General features: G+C 41.6%; 2 protein-coding genes across 5 annotated transcripts in view; one reads left to right on the forward strand and one right to left on the reverse strand.

The window, feature by feature from the left end:
• The window catches only part of LOC109464461 (collagen alpha-5(IV) chain-like), a 40,622-nt gene extending 22,712 nt beyond the window's left edge, over positions 1–17,910 (reverse strand). For all 4 annotated transcript variants that reach the window (XM_019761451.1, XM_019761450.1, XM_019761449.1 and 1 more), the window contains exons 1-3: positions 17,401–17,910; positions 505–558; positions 271–360 (exon numbers count right to left, since the gene is read on the reverse strand). In XM_019761451.1, the coding sequence (XP_019617010.1) occupies positions 271–360; positions 505–558; positions 17,401–17,493 (237 nt within the window). In that variant the 5' untranslated portion in view covers positions 17,494–17,910. The remainder of the gene's footprint in view (positions 1–270; positions 361–504; positions 559–17,400) is intronic.
• A 1,477-nt stretch (positions 17,911–19,387) lies between these two features.
• LOC109464464 (collagen alpha-6(IV) chain-like) overlaps positions 19,388–24,921 on the forward strand; it is a 29,014-nt gene continuing 23,480 nt past the window's right edge. Inside the window, exons 1-2 of the mRNA XM_019761454.1 lie at positions 19,388–19,743; positions 19,894–19,942. Coding sequence (XP_019617013.1) covers positions 19,679–19,743; positions 19,894–19,942 — 114 coding nt within the window. The 5' untranslated portion in view covers positions 19,388–19,678. The remainder of the gene's footprint in view (positions 19,744–19,893; positions 19,943–24,921) is intronic.

Below are 24,921 nucleotides of genomic sequence, written 5' to 3' on the forward strand. Positions count from 1 at the left end.
ATTGGCTTTATAAATCTAGACTGCACTGGAAAGTTCATCACAACTTCTTGTATTTTATTTTCCTGATAGAACCATGCAAGTAACTTTGCATGCAGCAAGAGCAAGCTCGTCTTTGCATGCAGCAAGAGCAAGCTCATCTTAGCATGCGGCAAAGGCTGACATCACCAAAACTACAGACTTCTTTCCAGAAGGTTTTTCTCTAAATGATCTCTTCTAGTGTGAAGTTACTGTATTCTGGACACAACATGTAAGAATTGTTGTTGTCTTTACCACTAGTCCTTTTGGTCCGGGTGGTCCCTCTAGTCCTTGGAAGCCTGGTAAGCCGGGAGGTCCTTGTAGACCTGGTAGTCCTCTTTCACCCTACAGACAGACAACACACAATTAGTGATGCTCAGAAGTGCTCTTTAACAAGGTACGACATTTAACACAACTAAAACAAAGCTAAACTATACTGGTAACACTTTTTAAAAAAAGAATGGAGGATTGAGTTATGCGTCTACTAACCTTGATTCCTTTCGTTCCATTGCAAACACATTTTCCAGTACAGCCTTCACATGCCTGCAATGCACAGAGATGGAAATATTACAACACAAAGTAGGAGTTAACATTCTTATCAAAATGAAAACTTGATACACAGCAATTGATAATGATTCCACGCACATTACAAGTTTAAAACAAGTTACAGTCAACATTCATTTAACAGATCATCATCAATACTGTCAACTTCATCATAAACTAAAACATCATCAGTTGCAGTATGTTTGTGAAGCCCCGCGCATTCCTGAGACGAAGTGTAAGGAGAATTTTTAAGACCTTACAGCGAGAAGTTATTAGCCATGTGTGGTTTTTGGTTGTAAGATTTATTTTACACAAGGACTGCATTTAGTTAAAATGAATAGATACAATGAGAATATGATTTCTCGTATATTAGCTGGATGAAAATTCTGATCTGGAACAAGTCTGCGTAGATCATGGGAAAGCATCTATGAATGTATGGCAGAACAAAACTAAAGAACAGAACCAGGATAATTTATATCCATCCTAATCTGACCCAGCTTTCTGGTTATTTCAAATCCAAGCCCATTAGCATCACCCTGTTTGTAGGTCAGGGTTCTGGGACCTGTCAGACCACAGTGGGACATACAGTTAACCTGGCCACTTTGGCCAGGCTGGGCTTACCAAAAGGGACTTCTTAGTACTGACACTGCCATCTGGGCTACAACCTTTTTTTTTCACTCTCTCCCTTTCCATATATATATATCTGTCTTTTCGCCACCTAGTCTCCCCTGAGCGTGCCCTTTTCCCTTCCTCTTTTCATTTCCATCTCTCTCTCTCCCTTTCTCTCTCTCTTTCTTTTTTTTCTGCCACTCAGGGCTCCAAGTTCGCCCGCACCGTGTTTGGGCTTTCTGTTGAAGTTTGTCCAGGGCTTGTGGTCTGGGAGCTTTAGCAGGCAGCACATCTATGTTAGCAGTAATAGGATGTACTCTACTATTTGAGTCTAACTGCCTAGCTTTGAAGAACCCTTCCCAAGCTGGGCTTACCAAAACTTCTTTCTGACACTGCAATCTGGGCATCTGAGTTCAAGCTTTCTGTTGAAGCTTCAGGCAGTTTGTCCAGGGCTTGTTTGCCTGGGGGTTTAGCGGGCAGCACATCTATGCTTGCAGTATTAGGGGACGTAGCTACATCTAGCTTTGAAGAACCCTTCCCTGGCTGCCTGTGAAATGTGCACAAGAGTGTTTCTGATTACCTCCTGACCAACAGACAGCAGGAACTGGGAGTGGGGCCAACAGGGGGCCACCAGGTTGATAAAGTGAAAGACACAATATTTGTGGCCAAAAGTAAACTGGAAACCTTGGCAGTGAACCATAGTGACCACCTGCAAAGATCAGTGGTCTAATGAACCCAGTTCTACTTCCCTCCTGCCTTCCTCTACAGTCCTTTGTGTAGCAAATCAAGTTGCCTTGGAAGATGTACTAGTAGATTATGGTGCATTGACACGCGCTGAACTGAAAAACCTTTCCTTCTAGATACTTATTTGAATAAAACCAAAAAAGGAAGGAAGATAGGGGCATCAACCTTTAACCTTTCCTAATAACTTCTGGCAAGTTCTGCTGAAAGATAGATGATAGCAGGGAGGGAGTTTAAGTAGGAACAGACTTAAGGGTCATGGTAACAAATGTTTTTTTTTTGTCCTTTGACTGTCCCACATTCAAAATAGAACTAACTTTTATTCCTGATTTAGTGTGTTAAATCAACAGAAAGAAGAGATTCCTTAGTCAGTATATGGCGTCTTTCACAACATTACTTGTTTTTATGCACTTTAACTTTTACTACATAGTACCATACCACTGTAATAGCCTATCCTAAGGACGGTAAGAGGACTCCTAACTGGAGAAAATTGATGGAACAACTGGGCAACATGAATGACACTCCTGGTGCTGAAGGCATACCAACTCCAGTCATCACTTGGGAAACATAACACAAAAATAGCAACTTGAGAATCTTAATAGATCCATGGGATGTCAAAAAGGCCTCAAACTAGAGATAAAGATCCAAGTTATCAACATATCCAGGAAGCAAGGCCGATAAGTTTCAAGACTGTGAGGCTGGAGACAAATCCTGCTATAGTTCTAGGCCCTGGGCACATTTCAACACAAAGGTTGCAATTAATGAGGGAATGACCATTGAGGACAAAGGTCTATGTTCATGTTCATGCATAACTCTTCATACATGTATAGGATGGCATATGCATGGTGGTATCTACCATGTAACATACTTTACAATGGTGCATGATATCTTGTCATGATTCTCCCTCACTTTCCACTGTCCAGAAAAGTTGGTCATTAGAGGCTTTAGATCCAAGTTGATCCGGAGGTTTAGCGGATTGTCATCCCGTGCTATGTAGAGGATTGCTGCTTGACTAATGATGGCCACAACAGAGATACCTTGGGTTCATCTATGAGCTCCTTGTAATCTTTTTGATAAGTTATCACTAAACCTGACCCAGTTTGGAGAATGATGGCACCAACAGCCTGTAGTAGGACTCTTTGAAATCTACAAACTCCACTGACAAGGACAGACTGATTAATGGCACCATAATCATATATTGGACTGACATAACAAAATGCCTTCCTTTCAATCTTCTATGAGTATGAGGAAAAAGGTCTTAAACTACTTGTACAAGGCAAAGAAGAGCCAATGGGAAACTGGTAAGTATTGTTTGAACAATCAATTTTTTTACGTGATTCTCGTTGCCAATGTTGTCCTTTCAATGAACCAAGTTGGCTGATTGGTTAGTTTACGAGTTAGCATTACTTAATGAGAGGCCTTCATCAATTAAATATTCTCTGGTACTGATTAAGACTGTCCAAACATCAAAGAATTTTTCTTCGAAACCCAGACAGTACAAAGACTTATCAATCCCATACTTCCTGAGCTTCCTCAGCCAACATTTCCTGGAGGCAGATAAACCAGAGACATAAGGTTTCAACATAACACACACACACATCACATGGCCCAGTCTTCACCCCAGTTATGTTGCAGGCTGACCATGAAGACATTTACCTAACATTGACATTTGCTGAGTTCCTATAAACAAATCAGGTTTCGCACACTGAGATGTCTAAACCATCCAGGGATCCACAGGTGAAAGACAAGCCTGTGGGGTGATGATGTCAGCCAATGGGAAGACATTCCTGGAGCCTACCCTGTAAAGACCAGAGGGTGGCACAGCTGGTGCAGGGATTTTCAGCCACATATTGAGATTTCTCAGAATCACAGTCACCTAATTGACTCCAAACCCAGTGTCCACCACAAGAGGGCATGACCCTACAGATTGTTCTCTGGACACCTCTTTTCTTCTAGTTCTCTTGAAGATAGCAACAAGTTATCGTTTGCTCTTTTGAGCCCCCCCCAGCCCCTCCCCTACAAAGGTGATGGGTAAAAATAGCACCCAGGTTCAGCTTTTGCCCTCTAGAAAACCCTTCTTGACCCAGCTAAGGAAGGAGGGCTTGGGTTCCTGGCTTGTCTGTGGAAATGATTTTAGGAACTGGCCAAGCTCCAGAAACCTTATGTTCAACCCAAGATCCTTCCGAAAGCCCGGTATTCTTCAGAAAACCCTAGTAACCCCTTTGAAAAAGCTCAGTGTCAAAAGGGTCATGCTCTTGTTTTGAACACACTTTACCAGCTGGCAAAACACACTTATGAGCCTTCCTTACATCATTTTCAGACTGTGGTTTGGATGACCACACCCACCTGCCCTGTGGTCAGTATCCTTTCCAAACTGACCACATAGCCTCCCCACAAGCCATCAAGGACAAATACTTGTTGGCTATTAATCTTTTTTATCTTGCTAATGTAGTGAGAGCACTGGTCAACCCGGAGCCTGCAAAAACTTAGGGTACATGTGGGACCAATGTCGAAGGGGGGAGGGTTCACTCTTAGCTTCATCGACATGGTCCAATGTCAGGTTTCTACCTTGACATTGCTCCATTTCTCCCCCTCAGAAACTGAACAGGTCAGTTATATATCACATTCCAATCTCAGCACTTTTCAAATTTGGGGAATTTTTTAATGTTTTGGTACCAAAAGCTTCAGCACAAGTTATGAACTTCAGAAAGGCCGCCTGTAAAGGGAGGCTTTATAATTGAAGCAGACTCAGGTAGGGTTAACGTCCTCTTTGTGTTTCTACCAAAATGCAACCAAATTGGAAGCAGGTTGAGGGTTCTAGTTGGCATTTGACCTTCCCAAAGTTTATCAACCTTTACCCTATAAGCAAGGTCATGTGACTTGGTGTACGTGCATCTGGTCACAAGCTTTATGGATCCCTCACCTGTACCTAAGGAGATAGCACCACCACAGTTTAGTGCCATGAGTCACCTTTTAAAAATTGTCCTAGTTGTCCTAGTACACACAGATATATACATATTGCCTTTGACATCATTAGCAACTTCCTCTAGTTAGTATGTCAGTTTGAAATCAGTAGGTTTTTTTTATTGCCAATGAGTTTGTCAGTTTTAATTGGCCTTGATACTGAAAGTTCTAATCAATAGAGTTCAGCGTTTATTGTGAACCCGCCCCATATGGGAGACTATCATCTTCCAGCTGTCCTGCACATAAAGCTAAATGCAATTATAAAAGGTTTCCGATAAGAAGGCAGGGGTCAGGGGCAAGTAATCAGCTGACTTAGCACTACCTACATACATCAGTCCCCTTATTTTGACTGACCAGGCAGGGTGAACTTCCTGAATAACATATTAAATTTCTTTTGCCCCTCCCTGATAAAATACTGTACATCACATAATACTTGCTGTAATTTTATCCATGCACTGGGAACGACCTAAAACTTGAATGTCTGGAACTCATAGCACAGTGATCATGAGTTCTGACCCCCTCCCGAAACATTACCTAAACACATTACAAACTTTGAACTAAGAACAAGTTCTTCACCCTCCCACAGCAAAATTTATGTCCCCTCAAACTTAAATCAGTCTACAGTATAGCACAAGACACACAGGCTGGACAGCTTTTGTAACTGTGCCAGCCGTACTGGATCGTCTGACTAAGGTGTTAGACAGAAGTAATGAAAGGAAGCTGCATATCAATCTGGAAGGTTTTACCTTCATATCAGGCTGGGTGAAAAACTTGACCTTGTCCCTGCAAAGGGTCGGTCTACTTGGCTAGCAACCACCGACTTGTCCAACAAGATGAAACATTTTTTTAGGAATTCTTGCTTTCATGAAAAGTTGAATTTTTGAATACATAATTAAGTGGTACCGAAATTGCAAAGTCTGAATATATCTGCCCTTTTTAGCTTCTAATGTAGATACAAAGCTTTGACTCTAAGAACTTATGAAGCTTGATGAAAGAAAGTGAATATAACATTTGCATCGTATGACTGACTGAGGTAGACTCAAACATGATAATGGTTGATAACTTTGAAATATGATAACTTTGAAACAGCCTCATTCACTGCAGTTGCAAGGCAACTTCAAAACAATCACAACTTCCAGTCCACCCTTGTACGCTGTGGGAAAGTTCCCGCAGGAAGTATTTTAAGAGGTTAAAAGGAAATTTCAACTTCATTTCATGTCTATTATCTCAGTGGGACCTTCCTATTCCAGGCTGTCACCAGACTGGCAGCTTCATTGAAGAGGTCAGACTAGTCTGGCCAGCCTAGGGGTGACCATTCCTGGCACAGGAAACCCTGGTTTCCCCTACATGTGAAGGGCAGTGGCGGTATGGAGTGATATGCACGCTACTAACAGACAAAAAGGAAATTAAAAAAGCATTACTGGCACTTCGAAAGATAGCAAAAAATGGGCCAGACTGGATATGGAATAATTGATAATTAAAAACAGTTACAGCTAAGATATTTTAATGTCTCCGCCTTGTTTATGAGATACACATGATGGAATTGAGAGAGCTAAGATGACAGAATGTCTACCAGTAGTGTGGCACGTATGTTGAATGTATGCCATGTCTTCCTGTTTGTCTGTCATAACTTAGGACTGGTACGAATGGAGGGGTTTATCATTCAGGATTTCCATGCTAGCAGTATTGGTTACTGAGGTCACCTCAATTGTTAGAGATGGTTGTGTCATTTTCAATATCCGTGGTCTGCAAATTACATTTTTGATTTCTTGGGTATTCAAGAAAATTTAATTACAAATGGAGCAAAGTCAGGTTATTTTATAATATTATTAAAATCAAGAAACCCTGGTCGAACTTCCCTGCAATTTGGTGAACTATCGTTTGTTGTTTTTTCAAGATATCACTTGGACCAGTAGCATGAAAAAGATAAAGATGACAAATTTCTTTGTCCCCATAACTGTGCTCATGTAAACAGCACTGAGATTAAAAAAAGTTCTGGAACTTCTCATGTCACTTGTTTGTTAACAAAGGGATTCAGATGATGATGTTTGTGATGTTACTTAGGCCCGATTTAGACCAGAAACGGTATACCGTTTCGAAACGGTACGAAACGTTTCGCCACAGAAAACGGTTCGTCTTTAGACACAGAGGCGGAAGCGTTTCGGGCCGCCCGTGGCGCAGGATGTTTCTGACCCACAGTGACCTATGATGACCTCCCCGAGCCGCTTCTACGGTTTGCCTCATTGGCCTTATGATACTTGTGTTTTAGGGCCTTGAACTTCGCCCGAACCTGCTTTGGGGTGCGTAAATACCCCTCAGCCGCCAGCCCGTCCACAAGCATCGATGCCCTCTTTATTACGCGAGGTCTCCAAGCGGGATTGTATAGTTTGATCGGCCCACAAGCTGATCAAGCAGCGGATCTCTTCTTGGGTCCAGATCCTCCCCTGGCCTTCTGCCACCCCCCCCAGACATAAAGGATGACGACAATTCGAGAAATACATGATATGAAATGGCGAAAATGGACACAATCGAATATGGCGCGAATCTACCAGAAAATGGACGCTCGCGGGCTTATTAGCATGTGATTAGCATATGACACGTGACCTGGTTTACCATTTCAAGAAACCCTTTGACTTTAGACCTAGCAAAAAGCGTTTCGGGCCCCCCGCTGAAGGGTTCTGAAACGGTCGAAAACCACGATGGAGGTGGTTTTCGGAAACGGTCCGCGAAAACCCATAACAAACCGTTTTTCCTCTTTAGACCGGGAACGGTTAACCGTTCCGAAACGTTTCCCTGGCCAAAACCCCTTAAGCGTTTCTAGTCTAAATCGGGCCTTAGCTTAAAAAAGATTGAATAATGCTCTTTGCTTTCAGTCTGGGTCCAAAGATTCAACCTTGAGGAACACCAGCTGTAACCAATCTGCAATGGAAAAACCCTATGCCCTGCCTCTTGGTGGCTGCTTGCCTTAAACTAGTGCTAAATACATCCAACAAATACATACATAATGTTCCACTGCCAAGCGACAAATCAATTTTGACTCAGTCATGTACGAAGACATAGCATCTGCTGTTAGGTAAATATGATGATTGACTACATTTTCAGAGCAATGCTGCCAAATATAACAGTAGTGTCACCATGGCATTCTCCACTTATCTGTCCATAAAACTGCAACATCCATCATAAAATTGCCTACATGTATGTTGGCTGTCAAATGTTTCGAGGCCTGCATTTTAATATTATGCTTATAGTTATAGCGAACTAACACTTCTTGGACATAAGGCAATTCATGAATGTCTGTACTTTTCCAATACCAGAGAGGCCTCCCATTCCTTAGGTAAGGGGGCAGGGCAAGAGAAGGAAGCAGTCTGTCATGTCTGAGGACTATGGGTCAACTGTCAGTGTACAGTGGCTGGGACTTTTCAAGGTCTTGTCACGAAATCTGAGCCATGTTTGCCAATCAGCTGCTTATCTTTGACTTGGAAGCAGCCCAGGTCTCTTCACAGTCCTAGGAAATACCCTTTCAACTGACGTCAACATTATGTTTGATTATGAAATAGCCTGAATGTCATCGCTGACTTCAATTTCAAGTACAACTTCTAGACCTTCAGGAATTTAAACTGGACATTTCCGACCTAACCTTGAGATCATTGGTGCGCAAATATATTGCATAAATATCACGTTTGAACTTGAACCTTAAAACCATTGCATCACCATCACTATAGAATGGAGAAATGAAACAGACTCTTCCAATATTGGAAATGACTGACAGGCATTTTGCCAACATGATTTGTATCCTGCACATTTTATACGTAATTTGTGTGCCAAAAGGATCTGCCAAAAACCTTCCATAGAGCGAGAGATGAGAAGAAGAATTCCCAAGCCATCTATTAACCTGATGGGGGTAACATACCCTTGATGAACTTTGAGTTCAGACCACTATTTTATCTGGTTGTTTATCTGCCTTACTTGTGGCTGGAAGAAAAATAGCAAGTTTATCTCGGGTCAAGAGAAGCATAATGTTCCCACATATGTGTATAATGAGCTACATTCACAGGTTGGGGCCTGGTGAAGCTGGTACTAGGCCTATATGAAAACTGAAGTCTGAAAACAGCTGTTTTGCTTGATCACAGCTAATCTTTGCTGCAGACATACCGACCTCAGTCTTAACACAGCTCTAAACACTTCTTATACTATGTCATTAAACCATGCTTCTTGAGATATAGCGAGCATTACTAATAAACAGATCAGATCTGAACACACTATCCCGGTTGAGCTCATCCTTATATGGTGAGAGAATGCAAGCTGGATCCCTTCTCTGTGAGCTCCTGCCAGTCTGAATGATAACCAGAGTCTGGAATCTGGGTTGGAAGACCCAACCAAGATGTCTTCTCTCAAACGAAGGAATCCTCAAGATATGCTCACTCAAGATGCACCAAGAGGCAGAGTCTTAGGGCAAACTTAAACTGTTTCCTGTCAGACTCTAAAACCAAAGGTAACCTAACCAAGATGTCTCTTCTCAGACAATGGAATCCTCCTGCAGATATGCTCATACAAGATGCACCAAATGTTGTAGTCTAGTCTTAAACTGTTTCCTGCTGATTTCAGACTCAAAAAATTCTAAAACCGAAGGAAACCTAACGAAGCTGTCTGTATCTCTCAGTCAATTGAATTCTCCTTAGAGGATATGCATAACTCATGATGCACCAAATAACAGAGTCTAAGTGAAATTTCCTGGAAGTTTTAGGGCCAACCCATACCATTTCTTCTAAATGCAATTTTAATTTCCTGAGTTTTGAAGCGACAAAGTCAAGCTGTTTGCATCCCAAGGAATTCCTAGGAAGTCACAGGAGTAAAACATTCCCTGGAGAGGATTGCACAACTAATGATGCACCAAACGACAGAGTGAAATTTCCTGGAAGTTTTAGGGCCAACCCATACCATTTCTTCTAACTGCAATTCCCTGAGTGTTGTAGGGACAAAGTCAAGCTGTTTGCATCCCATGGAATTCTCAGGAAGTCACAGGAGTAAAACAAGCTGTCTCCGTCCCATAAATGAAACGCTCCATAACCGTGGACAAGTTGTCTGGAATTGTTGATAACAAAAGGTCAAGCTGTCTTGTATACGGACCATCTGGACACCTTAACTTACAGCCAACACACACTTGACTGAGACAAAAACATACCAATGCGTGACTGAAGCACACTTGGAAATTAGCTGGTATCAGTGACTGGGAGTACATCCTACATTGTACATCACAGACCTAACCCTGGAAGCTTAAGGGCAAATTAACAAGCCTTCATGGCCTTGGCATGAGAAGAGTCTATCTCTCAATTTCTCAAACCTAACCATTTCTTTTTTAAGTTGGTCAGAGCGTCATACCAATTCATCAAAAATGTTTTTTCTGTTCAAAGTTTGTATACCCAAGGGCACACCCACTTTAAAGGTATACTGTAAGCCACCTAGGTGAAAAGTTGTTTATTATTGTTGACAACCCTCTGAAAGTGGTCTGAAGCTGCAAATGTCACAATGACTCAACTTGTCAGATCTCTTTTAACTGATAAAAGTAGAGCCATCAGACAAATACATGTAATGTTTTCTTATTATTTGAACGTGGAACTTGAAAGAATTTCTGGTATGATGATGATATGATCTATCTTTGACCCCTAGCGACTTTCCCTTGAACTGCAGATTATGTCCTATAGGACACAGCCCTGGCAAGGTCATGTATAATTGGTTCCGGGTGAGCAGTCAAAACGAGAAATTACAGCTTTCAACTAGTCAGCCAATACTTAGTATTATTCAAAATCATATTGCAAACATTATCCGAATAACATGTATATGATAAGGCATTATGACAACAGAATACCAAATACACAAACATCCCCAAACTTATTAAGTTATACTAGTTGCTTTTTTACTGTTATCATTTTAGTTTGTGTATGAACAGACTATACCCAAGCCACCTAATTACTGACTTCTACAGACTGCACATGTAATTGGTAAGTATGGAAAGTCTCTTTGCTGACACATTCCAATGAGCCTGCTGGCAAAGTAGAACTCAGTATTACTAGAAAAGATCAGGTGATGATCCCATACGAAAAGATAGTGTTTATGAAATTTCAATGCAATGTTTCAGTACTGCAAGTTTGGGTTTGTCAGAAAGCTCCAATTTTATCAGATTTGAAAAAAAGTTGTTGGAAAGGGTCAACACAAACATTCCAGCAAGTTTTGTCAGTTAGCTGGTCTGTATCACAGTGTCAAGCTGTTTTCTGAGATACTTATGCAAACCTAAACACATTAGCGCCATGACAAGGATGTGTGAACAATCTGGTTCTGTCCATTTGAAAGCAATTGTTTTTCAATCACACTTGGTAATGCCTACAAAACTTATGAATAAGAACAAAGGACTGCGTCGCTAACAACCTGGGCCACATGAGGAATGGTTTTCCTAACAATTCAACATCTGTAATCCAACAAATGAGTGATAGAACTTTTGGGTACTGATTTTTCTACCCGTTTGTTATGATAAAGGACATTTTATTCTGCTAAAAATGTTGTAGTTCCGCTAAAAATGTTTTGGGCCTCAGTAACTTCACGTGAACTTGGCAAGTGTCCCTGCCCTTTGCAGACAAGTATAATGAGGTAGGGACAGGGTGCTAATTAGGGGTGGGTACCGGTATAGAAAATTCAGGTCCAGGTCCGGATCAGGTTCAGAGGATCAGGTCCAGGTCCGGACCTGAACCGGACCTGATTATTGTACAGTATAGTATCTATATATAATATATCATATTTTGGCAAGCGAGACACAATTTCTTCGTGTACACGACACGGCCGTGCATGAGGCCGCTTTTCCCGATGAATAATACGGCTGAAATGCCAGCACATCCACAAATAATTTGATCAAATACTTAATTGCTGCGATCTAAAATGTTACAGGGTTCTCTTAGCGGGGGTTGTTTATTGTTTTGATTGATAAAACGCAGGGTAAAATACGCTAAAAATTTAGCCACGCCGCGGTCCACACTTCCGGGTTAAGTGACGACAAAATCACGTCGAAAACGCTAAAAATCCGCCGATAGAAGCATATATTTTCCCCAAAGATTCTTGAAACTATGCATTTCTTCACTAGAATATCGATGTGTGATTGTGGAAAATAGAATTTTAGCGCCGATATCGAACAAAGAAAAGTTGTTTACACGCGCGTCGGCTCGCTCAAGTCTGCCGCCTCGCTCCCTACGCTGCCAGCCGCGGGCGCAACAACCAATCAGAGATGCGAAATGCCGACACGTGACACGGGATTGCGTCACAGTCTGAACAATATGGGGGAGGGCGCGCCGTGCACGAAATGTTTTTGCGTCAATATTCAGCGCCGTGTTTCAAGAGATTAATACCGGGAAACATTTTTTTTCTTGTTTTTGAACGCATAAACATGGATTTAGGCTGATCTAGTATGATTCAGGGTTATTTTTTTTTACCTGCCATGGCCAAATTGTGTGTGTTGTGTGTACAATCTACAGAAATGTACATCAGGTCCGGTCATCCGGTTTTCACGTTTCGGTTTTTTGGACTCGGTTCTTGAATGTTGTTCCGGTCCAAACCGGTCCGACTGAACCGGTACCCACCCCTAGTGCTAATGTATGCCAGTCCTGCACCAAATTCCAGTGAAAGAGATGGATAATCTCCCCAGGAAGAGGTGGAAAAAATTCCACCTCTCTGTCACCCCACTGAGCTGTCAATCTCCAGGTAGTATCCCTTTGGGGAGAGGCTCACTTACCCATCTGTGTCCTAGACACTGGACAAGTCAAACATGCAGGCTTCAAAGGCCAAACTTGGGATTAAAATTCATCACTTGGCACAATGCTGCGAATACAGATGGAAAAAGCAACCAGATTTTAATTAGGAGTCGACAAAGACGACCGTCTGACAGAGATCCACTAAACCTATTGTACCCTATGTAAAGAAGATAACACAACACAATGGATTTTTGGATTTGAATAATTTGCCATTTTTATGAGATCATGCATATTTTAACACTCGTGTTCCACACAGAGCATTTATTTGCAGTAAGGGTTTTTAAATGGTAGGGGAGGGTGTGATTAGCGAATACATCATCTCTATCTTTTTCTTGCAGAGCTTGCAGTTCCTCCTTGTAAATTAATGCCCGAGGTGAAGATAATTGACTGCAGATGACACAGTCCTAGAAATCAGATTCTAAGAACCCTCATTTCTAAGAACCCTCATTAACCAAACCTATCAGATAATCGGTATCCAAACCAGATCCTAAGAATGTATGACAGAGAAGATTTGGCTGCAAGAAATCCAAGTGCCTGATTACCTGGAGAAAATTACTACCTTCCACCAGCACAGACAATATGTCTGTTGTCATGGCAATTTCCTCCTCTTCTTTTTGCAAGACCCCCAGAATTCTTGTGGTAAATTCCTGTGGATAATTGATTAGATGGTGCTGCTTCTTCTATTCTTCTTCACAGTGGGGTGTCAACAGAGAGAAGACAGGGGCCATTCAAGCAGAATGATTCAGCCCCACCAAGTCTTACAAAAGATGAAAGAGAAAAACAAACATCACCTTCAGTGTCAGCAGGCTGCCAATTCCTGCATGGTTTGCAACATTTTTAGTCACCCTGGTAATCCAGGGAGGTGATCCATGACACCACACATTCTCCTTCAAGACTTTGGGCCATCAATTAAATCATTGTCAAATTAAGAAGCTATTTTTGATAGTTTATACCACAGCAGCTAATATCAGGCTGTCTTTCACAAGTTTATTCTAAGAAATAGTTTCTTCTTGCAGGATTGCAGCTTACAAATTGCAGCTAAGTTCTCTCAAAGACTGGGGCACACTAGAACTGTCCTAGACGATAATAAATACTCTCCCCTCCCATGATATAGCAACAATCACCCCATTGGATAGCGGGATAGTTTTCTGGAAAATGAGAGAGCCTGACCTTAAGTTGACAGAAAAGCTAGCCATGCCCACACTAAATTGTTAGGGATACACTGTGCTTTGTCAGGAAATCGGGCTAAAGATGGAAGATTTCTATTGGAAAACTACCAACAGATGTTCATATCTCTTCAAAAATTAAACGTTTTCTTCATAAAACAGCAGAGCTGCCTGCCCCCAGACTAAGTTTATAATCCTTATCGTGAGTGCTGTAGTCTAAGGAGATTAGCAGTGGTGCTTTCTGGAAATGTTGTATAAAAGATCACTCAATCTGTAGTCTGCATGCCTTGGACTTGTGCCAGTTGTAAACAGGGGGAGTGGAGGGGCAGGGCTGTGTGGTCAACCATTAGTAATTTAGTGGACATGTGGTGGAACATTACATAACATGACATAAACCTTATGTTGTTACACGCTTTCATGTACAATGTGTCCCTCTAAACACACCAATTTGCATTCGTTAGGACAAACGCGATAGACAGGATTAAGTCCACAGTCAACTGCGATGTTTACCCTACCAATTCCCTAAGCATGGTGGCACCAACATGCAAAGAAAGCCTACTGACATGTATAAAATATCACAGACCCATGGTAACTACATTAGAGACTGTTACAAACTTTTTCAAATACTAGTATCGAAAATATCAGTGATTAGATCGGCAAGCCAAAACAGGCTTGTAAGAGGGATCATTCAACATCCTTCCAATCCTTTGGAAAAGCTTCACGGGAGCCAAGAACATCAAGAAAGATAGGCTGCATCCTAGCTATCACTGAAAGATCTCGATAGGGACTTACAATTCTTAGACTCATTCTAAGTCTGTTTTGACTTGCGAACTGTGTTGAATGAAAGGCATCTGTTTATCTCCAAAGAACCCAAGAAAATATCAGCTTTGAACTTGACTTGAAGGAACCCAGTTACCCTTGGTATTCAATCATTCTGGTAATTATGATCAACGAATTTCAGCATTATTCAATGCTTTAATGCTTAGTTAATTTTGTTTACAACTCACAGCATTTGCACCAACTTAATTATGGATTCATGCAAAGGAAATTGTTAGGAGGCATGGACCAGAAAGAGGAAGGAGGAATGGCCACCACAGGGTGTGGCATCCACTGATTAGTCCCAGAGGGCAGATGCTGGCTCTGACCAATCAGATTGCAAGTTGTGCAAGGACAAAGTTTTCTTGTGGAGGAGGAGGTGTGACCATGTCTGCCTGTTTCTACACCATTTTGTTTATTAGATAATCACGTTTCAAGCTTTAATTTTGCTTTAATTGGTTGAAAAGTTTCTTGATGGGGATGGGAATCTTATTTGCTCTGTGGCATGCATAGAGAGATTACGAAAACAACGGTTACAAGTTTATTGGCACTGATTTCCAGAAAATTGTAGCACAAAACTGAGTGAGTGTAGCACAAAATTCATTGTCTCCCTTTCCTCATTTACCCTTCTGACAATGACATGGAACATTCCATCTTACTTCCAATTATCTTGTACCATCATTCAGCTTTGTATGCAAATTAATAACATTATGCATAGTTACAGATACCAATCTTTCACACATGTTACACAACAAGAAACAGACCTTTGATTTCTTCATGTTTAATTAATGATTATGAGACTCTAATTAATATGACACCTTTTCATCAAAGAAACATTTATAAGACTTTTTATTGCAACATTTAAAATTATAACCAAACCAGCTGTAGCCACATGCTGGTGTGTGACGCTGAAGGGCGGTTTTCCCCACTCTGCAACACACTACACAAGGGCTACCGAAGCATCTGCAGATACATTTTACCCATTTGGAAACACAGCTGCTTTTCTGGTTCCCTCCCTCCTTGCAGAGATAACCTTTGCTTGGACATAGTACTGAAAGACGAGGAAAATGATCTCTTGTGCTACAAACAGGGACTCGCCGCCATGTTCTGATGCTGGTCAAAGGTCACGACTTATCACTCAGTTCAACAGATCAAGTATACCTCCTTGGATAGATCATATGTCGGGTGTAGAAATCACCTCCACAACCCTGGCAATGGCATTGAAAGAGTGTTTAAATCACTACACAATTCAAGTGTTCCATAGGATGCCCAGATGCCAGTCTAGTGGAACACCGGTCTCCAGAAATAGTCCAAAAATTTTGTGATTCCACTTTGGTCATGTGTTTGAAAAGAGTTGGCGCCAGACCTTCGAGTACCTTCAGCGAGTTTGAAATGTGTTGAAGTCAACTGATTTTAACAGATGTACCGGTATGTTGTAGAAAACGTCTGTTGCTATAACATGTATGCAATGTTTGTCCAATCCCACCATTCAATTCAGTCTCCCTTGGCTAATGCAGGGTCAAAAATGTGAATAAAGTCAAGCACTTGTGTACTGTGTATAAAGAAAAGTTGCATGAGTTGCATGATTTTCTTCATCTCGATGAAAAAAGTTTGGGGTCAACTAATGAAAATAGAAATCACAGCAAGTGTTAAATCAAGTCCAAGCTCCTTCAGGGCTAGTTGTTACCTTATCGTAGTGATTTAATTGACTTCGAATCATGTGACGACATTTCCTTGTCTGGGAACATTCAAGATGGCGGGTATTGTCAAAAGGCCAAGGGTGAAGAAGTTGTATTCACATATAATTAATAAACAATGTTGAAGAACACACGAAATTCTGAAGATATTCACCTTGAAGACTGTTGAAATTTTAGGAATCCTTGTATTTCCAAGATCTTTCCTTAATATTATTTTGTGCTAATTACTGTTTTATCAAAACCCTGTTGATAACATTATTTTCATGTATAAATATTTTTGTTTTCAACCGTTTTTGTTGATAATTTGTCATTTTCTGAGGAGCTGGAACTGTGCTGTGTAACCTCTACATTCAACAGCCTGCCCATGGGATGTGTCTTCCCCTCCTACTTGTCAACATCGGAGATGCTGCCAAGTGTAGAAAACTTGTCTTCAATTTCATCTACCCCTGTGGCCCACACGTGCTTGGCCCCCCACAACAAAAATATAACACCACAACAGAGAAATAGATTGTAAGGTTTTTTTGTACGCGCTTTCGCCGCGGCTGGACGGTTTGAGACGCGCTGAGGTAACGTGAAAACCAACGAAGGGCATAAAGCAACCCTGTCTTGTGTCCTGTCCCACCATGTGTTTCTGATTGTGTCGAAATGCCGCGACAAAACCCGACCCTCGGCTACGACGCCATGCATGCACTTTTTATAACGGTGCAGCCGAGCAATTTTAACACGAAATACACAAAAAATACTTAGCAGCAATGGTTTGCATCAGGCTTACATGCGGTTTTGTTTTCTTGTCAAAATTTAAGATGTTTTGCAGTGGGACAAGACGCACTAGTCTACACATGGCCGCGCCGGAGTCTTCAAAGCTGAGCGTCTTGCAAGTCTGGCCCGGTTTCCTTCAAGACGCCAGAACGATAAGCAATGCGGGGGGCTCACAAACATACTTGCATTTAGAGAACACCTTCATGCGTACAAATGCACAAAATACTAGGATGATCCTATAGTCGCATGCTGTATTTACGGGAAACAAAAACAGAATGGGAAGAAAAACAAACTTACCGCAGCCGCTGATAGCTGGATGCAGCAGGCCAGTATCAGAACCGCCGCTAACGACGTCAAGACGTGTCTTTCTAACACGCCTCGAAACTTCATTTTGAAAACTATTACACCTTAGCTACACTAAAATAGTAGGCGACTAAAATCAAAATAAAATGCAGAGGGCCACGCGGCCCAGTCGCTGCACAGAGTCTATATAAAAAGAGTCTAAGACCGCTGTCCCGTTGGAGTAGTAGTAGTTGTGGTCAGACTTCCACCATCTTTCTGTCAAGTGAGAAGAAGTCTTGCACGAGCGTCCGTGTCGTTCTGCGGCACGACACTGTTGGTCTACAGCGGAGAGATCGGTGGGCGAGGGACCTCTTGTCCAGTCTACCGAGATGTCAGCGATGTCCGAGCACCCCTGTTCTAATCCTAGTCAAGGGGCCGGCACTACTAGAGATTAGGTCTTCCCCGCGCACCAACTCTCCATTGGGCAGGAAATGCCTTGGCAGGGGCCGGGGATGCCCTATCGCCTCATTAGCATAAGGGGCAACAGGGCGGCGCAAACCACAAAGTCAGCCACTAGCAAAATCACATCATTATGTGAAATTCGATCCCAGATTGAACCCTGACAGACACCCGGATCACGTTAGGAGAAACTAAAACGGCAGATCCTTCCGAGAAACCGCATAGCCAGGCGCTCAATTGGCGGTCCCCTCTAAATTGGACACAGATGAGAACTTTACAATACATAACTTTATTTAACCTTTTCTTCTGGCCTCTACACTATTGCTTTCAGAAGTTGTGGGAACTTTTTATAACGGTCCCCTAATTTCCGTATGGGGAAAACTTTCTCACCCGTGGCAAGGATGAAATTATCGACTGTAAGCTAAAAGTATGGGGTTCTGTGGGACATTTTGAGGACACATACTGTGGAAGTGTTTCCAATTAACAGAAAGCCACAAGGGCGAGATATGGCGTGGTGCGAATATTTGGGCCCCTCTGAAGACGCGCCTAGATTATCTGGAGTGATAGCGGGAAAGGCACAAAACGTGCCGCCAAGATTCAGCATCTATGCTCACATAACTAATCTCCTCAGTCTCCGGTACCTTGGTGACCACTCGAGCCATCTTGCAAGTCTATTTATAAAACGAGAGAACGTTTGTGCCTGAAATGTTGAGATGGGGACTCCTTCTGGGTCTCTCTGGGTTTAATTAATATCAGAATAGTTGGAGACCGTCTGTGGATGGAAGCCTTCCCCACCGTCAATTAATAACAATTTAATTGAACACATGCGTCACAGGTGGCGATCTTCAAGGAGATAGCGCGACAAGATAGATCTGCGTCCCTTCCTGAGATTGATATTCTCCCGATCCCCCCTCCTGGGGGGTGTCCTGGATTGGGAGTCAGCAAAATTGTCCAAACCCCGGCGGAAATATGGATGAGGACGCCAGCCACTATCATTGCTACAACATCATAAATGCTCATCAGCAGTGGGGGTGCTAGTTTTAGCAGATTAGCAGACGGCGCTGTTTGGAAAACAGATTGTTGCGACTTTTCGCGTCTAGTCTTTCTTCCTATCTTTCTTGAGGTATTAAACTTTAAAATTACATGTATAATTCAAACAAAACGCAACTCAGAAGAGGGAATAGTTTTCGTAATATGTGAAGGATAATTTGAGAACTTTCTTGAAGTGTTGGTCCGTTGCCCCAGTTTACCATATTGTGATCATTAGGGAAACCGCAGACAAGGGGATATTCCGAACTCTTTCATCATAGCGGTCTATCCCTCTGGGTCACAATTGGAAGTAAATGAATATTCATCCATACATAATGAGCGCTTGGGTGCCCCCAGAGATCTCTGATCAGAGACATCCATGTCTAACGTTTTCCAGTCGCGCCGCAATGCCAGGAATGTCTTACAAGTCCCAGATGTTTATTCATCTGATGAGATCTGAATTCTCCTAACGTGCAGGGCTGTCACTTGGGGACGGTCCCCCCGCTAAGCCCCGCCCCTCACAATAAACTTTTCCGGCAGGGCTGGATCCGCCGTGCATGGGCGAACTGCACCGCTGTAATTCCCCATCCATACGCCGCTAAACTACACACTTTTCGGGGGAATTTCGGGAAGGTAACGACGACGTTAAGGGGCAGCTGAAGTTCTGGCCAAAACCAGCGTTTTTCTCGGCACTACCTCTTTGTCGTTTGTCTTTTCCTGGGACCATAGGCTGCATGTAAATTGGTTCCATATGACGATATAGAGTCCCGACATCGGCCCTAGAACGCTGTGCAGTGCTGGAAGCATGGGGGCCAACATCGTGGGGAAATCTGGGTCTTACCGACCTAGCCTAGGAAATATGAGGTTATGGTGAGCATCTACCTTTATTTTTACGCCAAGTACTTGAACTTAGCAATTTAGACATGGCAAGGAGTTATAAGTTTCTTCCTGTTTTCATCCAGCAACATAGCGCTGACCGCCAGTGATGATTCTGTTCAACGTTGTACTTTTGTTTTCTAGGATGGCCACAGGGTTCCTTCTATTGGCCCTTCTGGACGTCGCGTTAGCGGTGAGTTTTTGTTTTCCACCACTGTTTTATTTTTGAGGGATTATTTGTGTAAAAATGTGACGATAGATGTCTGTGAAGTAAGACCGTACAGCCGGCAAGATTCCAACATGGCGGCACGCACTTCTTGGCCTTGCTTGAAGTTTCCTTGGCGGTACAATCGGGCGTCTTAAATTTGGATTAAACAATTTTTTTTGTCGGCGTGTTCCCACGACTTGGCGGGGTTCTCGAACTTTGTGCACGTAAGGGGAACGAAAGCGTTCGCGCTAAAACGTTTTGCAGACGTGTGATATCATTTATCAAAGTAACGGGACCCGGCGTTCGCGGGATTTTGCCAAACTTTTGGTTTTGAAAAGAACAGAGATTTGAGGTAGACCTCGCCTGATTCCCTTAATTTTATTATCCTGCAAGCGACTGCAAATGTTGCATGTTGCTTAGATGCATGTTACGGCTTCAGCTCTGCCACGAAACACGCCTTCTGGCTTCTGCGCCTTCCATCCAGCTTGCCCTTCAACCCTGTACAAAATAACAAACATAAATATCTCTGACACTTCGCGATGCTGATTATCATATTTTGTTTACAAGAAATCAGCGCGTGGAACTGGAGAAGCTTGTTCTTATCGTTTTATCACCTTACGTGGGTTTGCACAAACATGACCAAGGTGATGTTAGCTTGGCTGACAGATCTAAGATGCTTCTAGAGCCTGATGAGAGACAATCTCCAGTGGCTTCTGGGCGATTCCATTCTCCTTTGGGGGGTGTATGTCAAAAGTTGTCACACCTGGTAGGAGGGTGTGGCCGTAACCAAAGGTGGTATTCCCTAGGGGTTATCCCGTTTTTAAAGTCCAGGAAGGGGTGAGTACACGGAATTTAAGTGTAAGGAATCAAGAACAACATATTTGGTAAAATGTGAAATGAAATAAAAGGAGAAGAATTCAAGAAATGTTCCCATTCACCCCCACAAGATTTTTAATGGGTTAGCCCAGAGGGCATGCCATTTTGAGTTCTTTGGCCTTCAGGTCAACCGCCAACATTACAGTTTTTGTTCGCTTAGATAAATAAACAGCTGTAGATTTATAAGAAGAATGCATTAAACCATGTGAAGGAATTGTGTTTTTTTTTTGTTGACGACTCATGTTATTTATTGTACTGTACATGTAGCGATGTTGCCACTTTTGCCTCTGTTCATCCATAGCCCAGGGATCGAAACTAGTGTTATCTAAAGATGTAATAAGAGCAATGTTAGTTTGGCAATTCATGTATGTACAATGTTGGACAATTATCAAAAGCACATGTCACCTTGGCTACATAAGTACACATAGCAGATGACTTTTTCTTATATGACTTGAATTTTGTGCTATATGTGGGATATAGTACACACTCATGATATGTATTATATGCTCTAGACATCAAACAATGGCTTTGGGAGGGGGGGGGGGGCAAAATTAAGTACACTACATCACCAACCCAACTAAGTCGCAGAATATACATGTAGTTGGGGTGACCCAGATGAGTAGGTGTGCTTGGCCACATTTGGTTCATGGATGACCATGGTGCAGTCACCACATAGAGGCATGGAAAGGTTAACCCCTGAAGTGTCGAATGTCTGGAATCTAAATTAAGGGTGTCTTTGTCTTTGCCATTGAAATCAACCCTGACACTTCCAGAGTTGAATTTAAACCTTAGTTCATGTGCAGGCAGCCATGTTGTTGCCTGTGCAAACCACAGCGCATGTGTGGGAGGGCAGCAGTGCCTGACCCTGTCAGCGGAAAAATTCAGAATGTGGTTAGCACTGATCCGGATCAACCACAGTCAAACCAACAAAACAGGAGGACCCCCTATTACTTGAGTTTTACGCTATCAGTGGTTTCAATGAGTCAGTATTGGTGACAAAATCTACATGTGTAGAAACATACCAGTAACCAATATAGGAGGTACAAACAGAACATTACATAAACAGAACACACTAATTGTTTTCCAAATTGCTGCTTAATATCAAGGCTAGAACAGCTGTTCTTATGTCAGGTTGTCTCCAGGAATAAGATTAAACAGAACATATCCAATGACCCCTCCAGTGAGCCTGCGATAGCCTACCATTTGGCCTTTTAAATTTGCGGTCAGGTTTTTTTTTAAATATAACCAATAAGAAAATCTGCAGTCAACACTTCCGTGTGCCAAGAAGTCCATCAACTTTCTTGAAGAAGTTAGCTCCAGTTGTAAGAAAATATTTTCAACATTGCAAGCTTTGTTGGTATTGGCAGAGCATCCAACTTGTAAGCATTTTTCTGGTGAAGCTTTATTGTTATTGGCTGGATGGCGAACTTTGAAGCTTTTCATTGGTTTAGAAAGGTAATTGGTTAAAAGGGCTTTCTAGGCCCTTTTTTGACTTTTGGAGGGGAAATGACAAAAATGTTTCTGGCCATCTTTTGTGATTGATAAAAAGATATATTAATTTGTTACAGTCAAGCAGTTCTCAGAAATGCTTCCCTCCCCAGATGTCACTGGTTAGTGACAATTTGCATGTCAGGCTGGATTATCAAAGTATTTCCTGCTCAGAGGCATCCCACAGCTCATTAGTGAATAGATCAAAGTTATCTGATTAAAAAGCTAATCTTTTGATTTTTGATGAAAATGTTTCTACATCAAAATGCTGCTAATTCACAGTATGTTATTGATTTCATAAATCATATCATATGACATGTGTCATAGTTTAGCTCAAGTAAAGTTACATGAAAATTTCAGTGTTTTTCAATCCTAAGTAATACATAGTGACCTCTTTGGTTAATGATACTAGAGAAATTATCTTTTTTGTACATATTTGTCACTTCTTTGTTCCCACCAAAGGAAAAGCTGATTAATTTAGATCATCCCTCAAAGTGTAAAGGCTAATCATATAGGCCCAAAGTAATACACAACACGCTTTTATATGGCCTCCAATACACAAATACAAATTTACATGGTTAATATCAGTTAATGATTTTTAAATTTTTTTTGTTATGATAAAAAAGAGGCAAAGATAATAGCACTGTTTCAGCTCGGAGTGGTCTAAGCAAGGACATTGTTTAAGTTGATTACAGAACTCACTGTTTAGCCTCTAGCAGGCTTGAAGGCAGGCTTTCTTTGTGTTTTCTGCTTGTTTATAAACCTTCAGGCTAGACTTCTGCCAAAACCTGGTGAATTAAAAAAAATGCACTGCAGTGAGTAAAAAAAAAAGACAGCAAAAAAAGACCGGCGATAAAGCCTGCTGTGGAGGCTATATTATGTGTACTTTGTGTGTATTTTGACCAAACTAAGGTTTATTAGGACAGTACACTAGTATCAACATTCTAATTGAGTAATTAGTGTGTACCTATTAGCTTTTCTCATCTAACGTTTATTGTTGGGAGGTCAGTCATTTTCCCCCTAAAATGGTTTGAACAAAAGCTTGTGTTGATCCCATTGTTTGCTCCTTGCAAACTTATTTGGAGGGACAATGTAATCTACTGCACTCTACCAGACACGTGCCTACACATCCACCAGTAAAGGGTTCATCTAGTCAGGACTAAAAAAAACTTTCATATTCATGATAATGATATGAACTTTGAGTTGAGAAAATGAAACATTTCTTGTACCGTTAACCTTTTCTTTATACAAAAACTTTCAAAGCAAGGGAAGTAAAAGTTGACTTCTTTTTACCACTATAGCAGGTATCAAATTTTCTTATATCATGATGCCATATTGCCAACCTACGTGTACATGTCAAAAGGTCATGAGGTAGTGACCCCACCAACTTTGACTCCTATGCAAATGACTTCTGGTCAGTGTGCTGCTGTATTTCAAGCTGAAATACACATTGTGTGATGTCATTGATACCAATATACCTATGTTTTTCATATCATTGAGCTCAGATTTTTGGATACTAAAGATGATGGAATGGCCAAGTCTTTTCCTTGCAAGAGCTATGAAATGCCATTGAAAGAAATCTTAATTCCCGAGGGATTGGAGGTCTGTTGCTGCCAAGTTCAAAAGGCTTTGAAAATTTTTAAGTTCTGATTACTGAAATTATGTTAAGTACACAAATGCATGTACTTCATTTGATCTGCAGCCAGAAAAAAATTGTTACATCTTGGTGTACAGTAGTACAAGATATTGACACAAAGTTGGTAAAAGTACTTTCTTGAAGAAAAATGGTCTGTAAAGGAAACACCTACTTGTGAATGTTGGTTGCACTGTGACAGAGTGACTCTCACACCACTGTGAAGTTAGGCACTCTTAACAAGCAGTCATGCAGACTGAAATGATCATGAATCTACTATGTCCGCTTATGATCCCAAAACAGATGATAGATGAAAAATCATAACTTTTAATTAATTGTCATATCTTATGAAGAGAAATGTAGCCGTTCAGACAAAAAGATCTTTCACCCTAAAATCTGCTTTGATATTGTTATTCCTTGAGATTATTTCACATTTTCCATTATTGCAAGATGATCCTGCTGATATGAATAGGGAGAAATTTCTCTAATTATAGGGAAGCATTGTTGTCTCAGGTTGCTGCCATGTTCAGTGACCATCCAGGTTGCTATGGACTTCCTATCTCCTCACTGATCAACTCTGACCCTTGACATAGCACCCCATTTATTAGAAAGTTGACAACATTGCCTTTACTTGTGCTTGTGTGTTGAACTGAAGACAGCTGAAGCAGTATTTTTAAGGCCGCCAGACTGCTGTCCATTGTTTGATGCGGTACAAGACTGAAGTTGTGATTGGTTACAACACATTGCACTTCCATTGACGTGATGTGTCTGGAAAACTTGGCAATGAAAGGGGCCAACCTTCCTGACCATGTGCCACAAATTATGGCCCGTTTTGAACTTTTTGGAAGGAAACAGGAAAAATGTTCCGGTAAGACATTTCAGCCTTTGAAATTGAAGGAGACCTATTGTATGCATCATTCAAAATCTAATCGCTCATAGGAAAATGTACATGCTCAATTTTTCTCCC

This window comes from Branchiostoma belcheri, unplaced genomic scaffold, assembly GCF_001625305.1.
Source record: "Branchiostoma belcheri isolate BF01 breed outbred unplaced genomic scaffold, Haploidv18h27 scaffold139, whole genome shotgun sequence".
In the NCBI taxonomy this organism is placed as follows: Eukaryota; Metazoa; Chordata; class Leptocardii; order Amphioxiformes; family Branchiostomatidae; genus Branchiostoma; species Branchiostoma belcheri.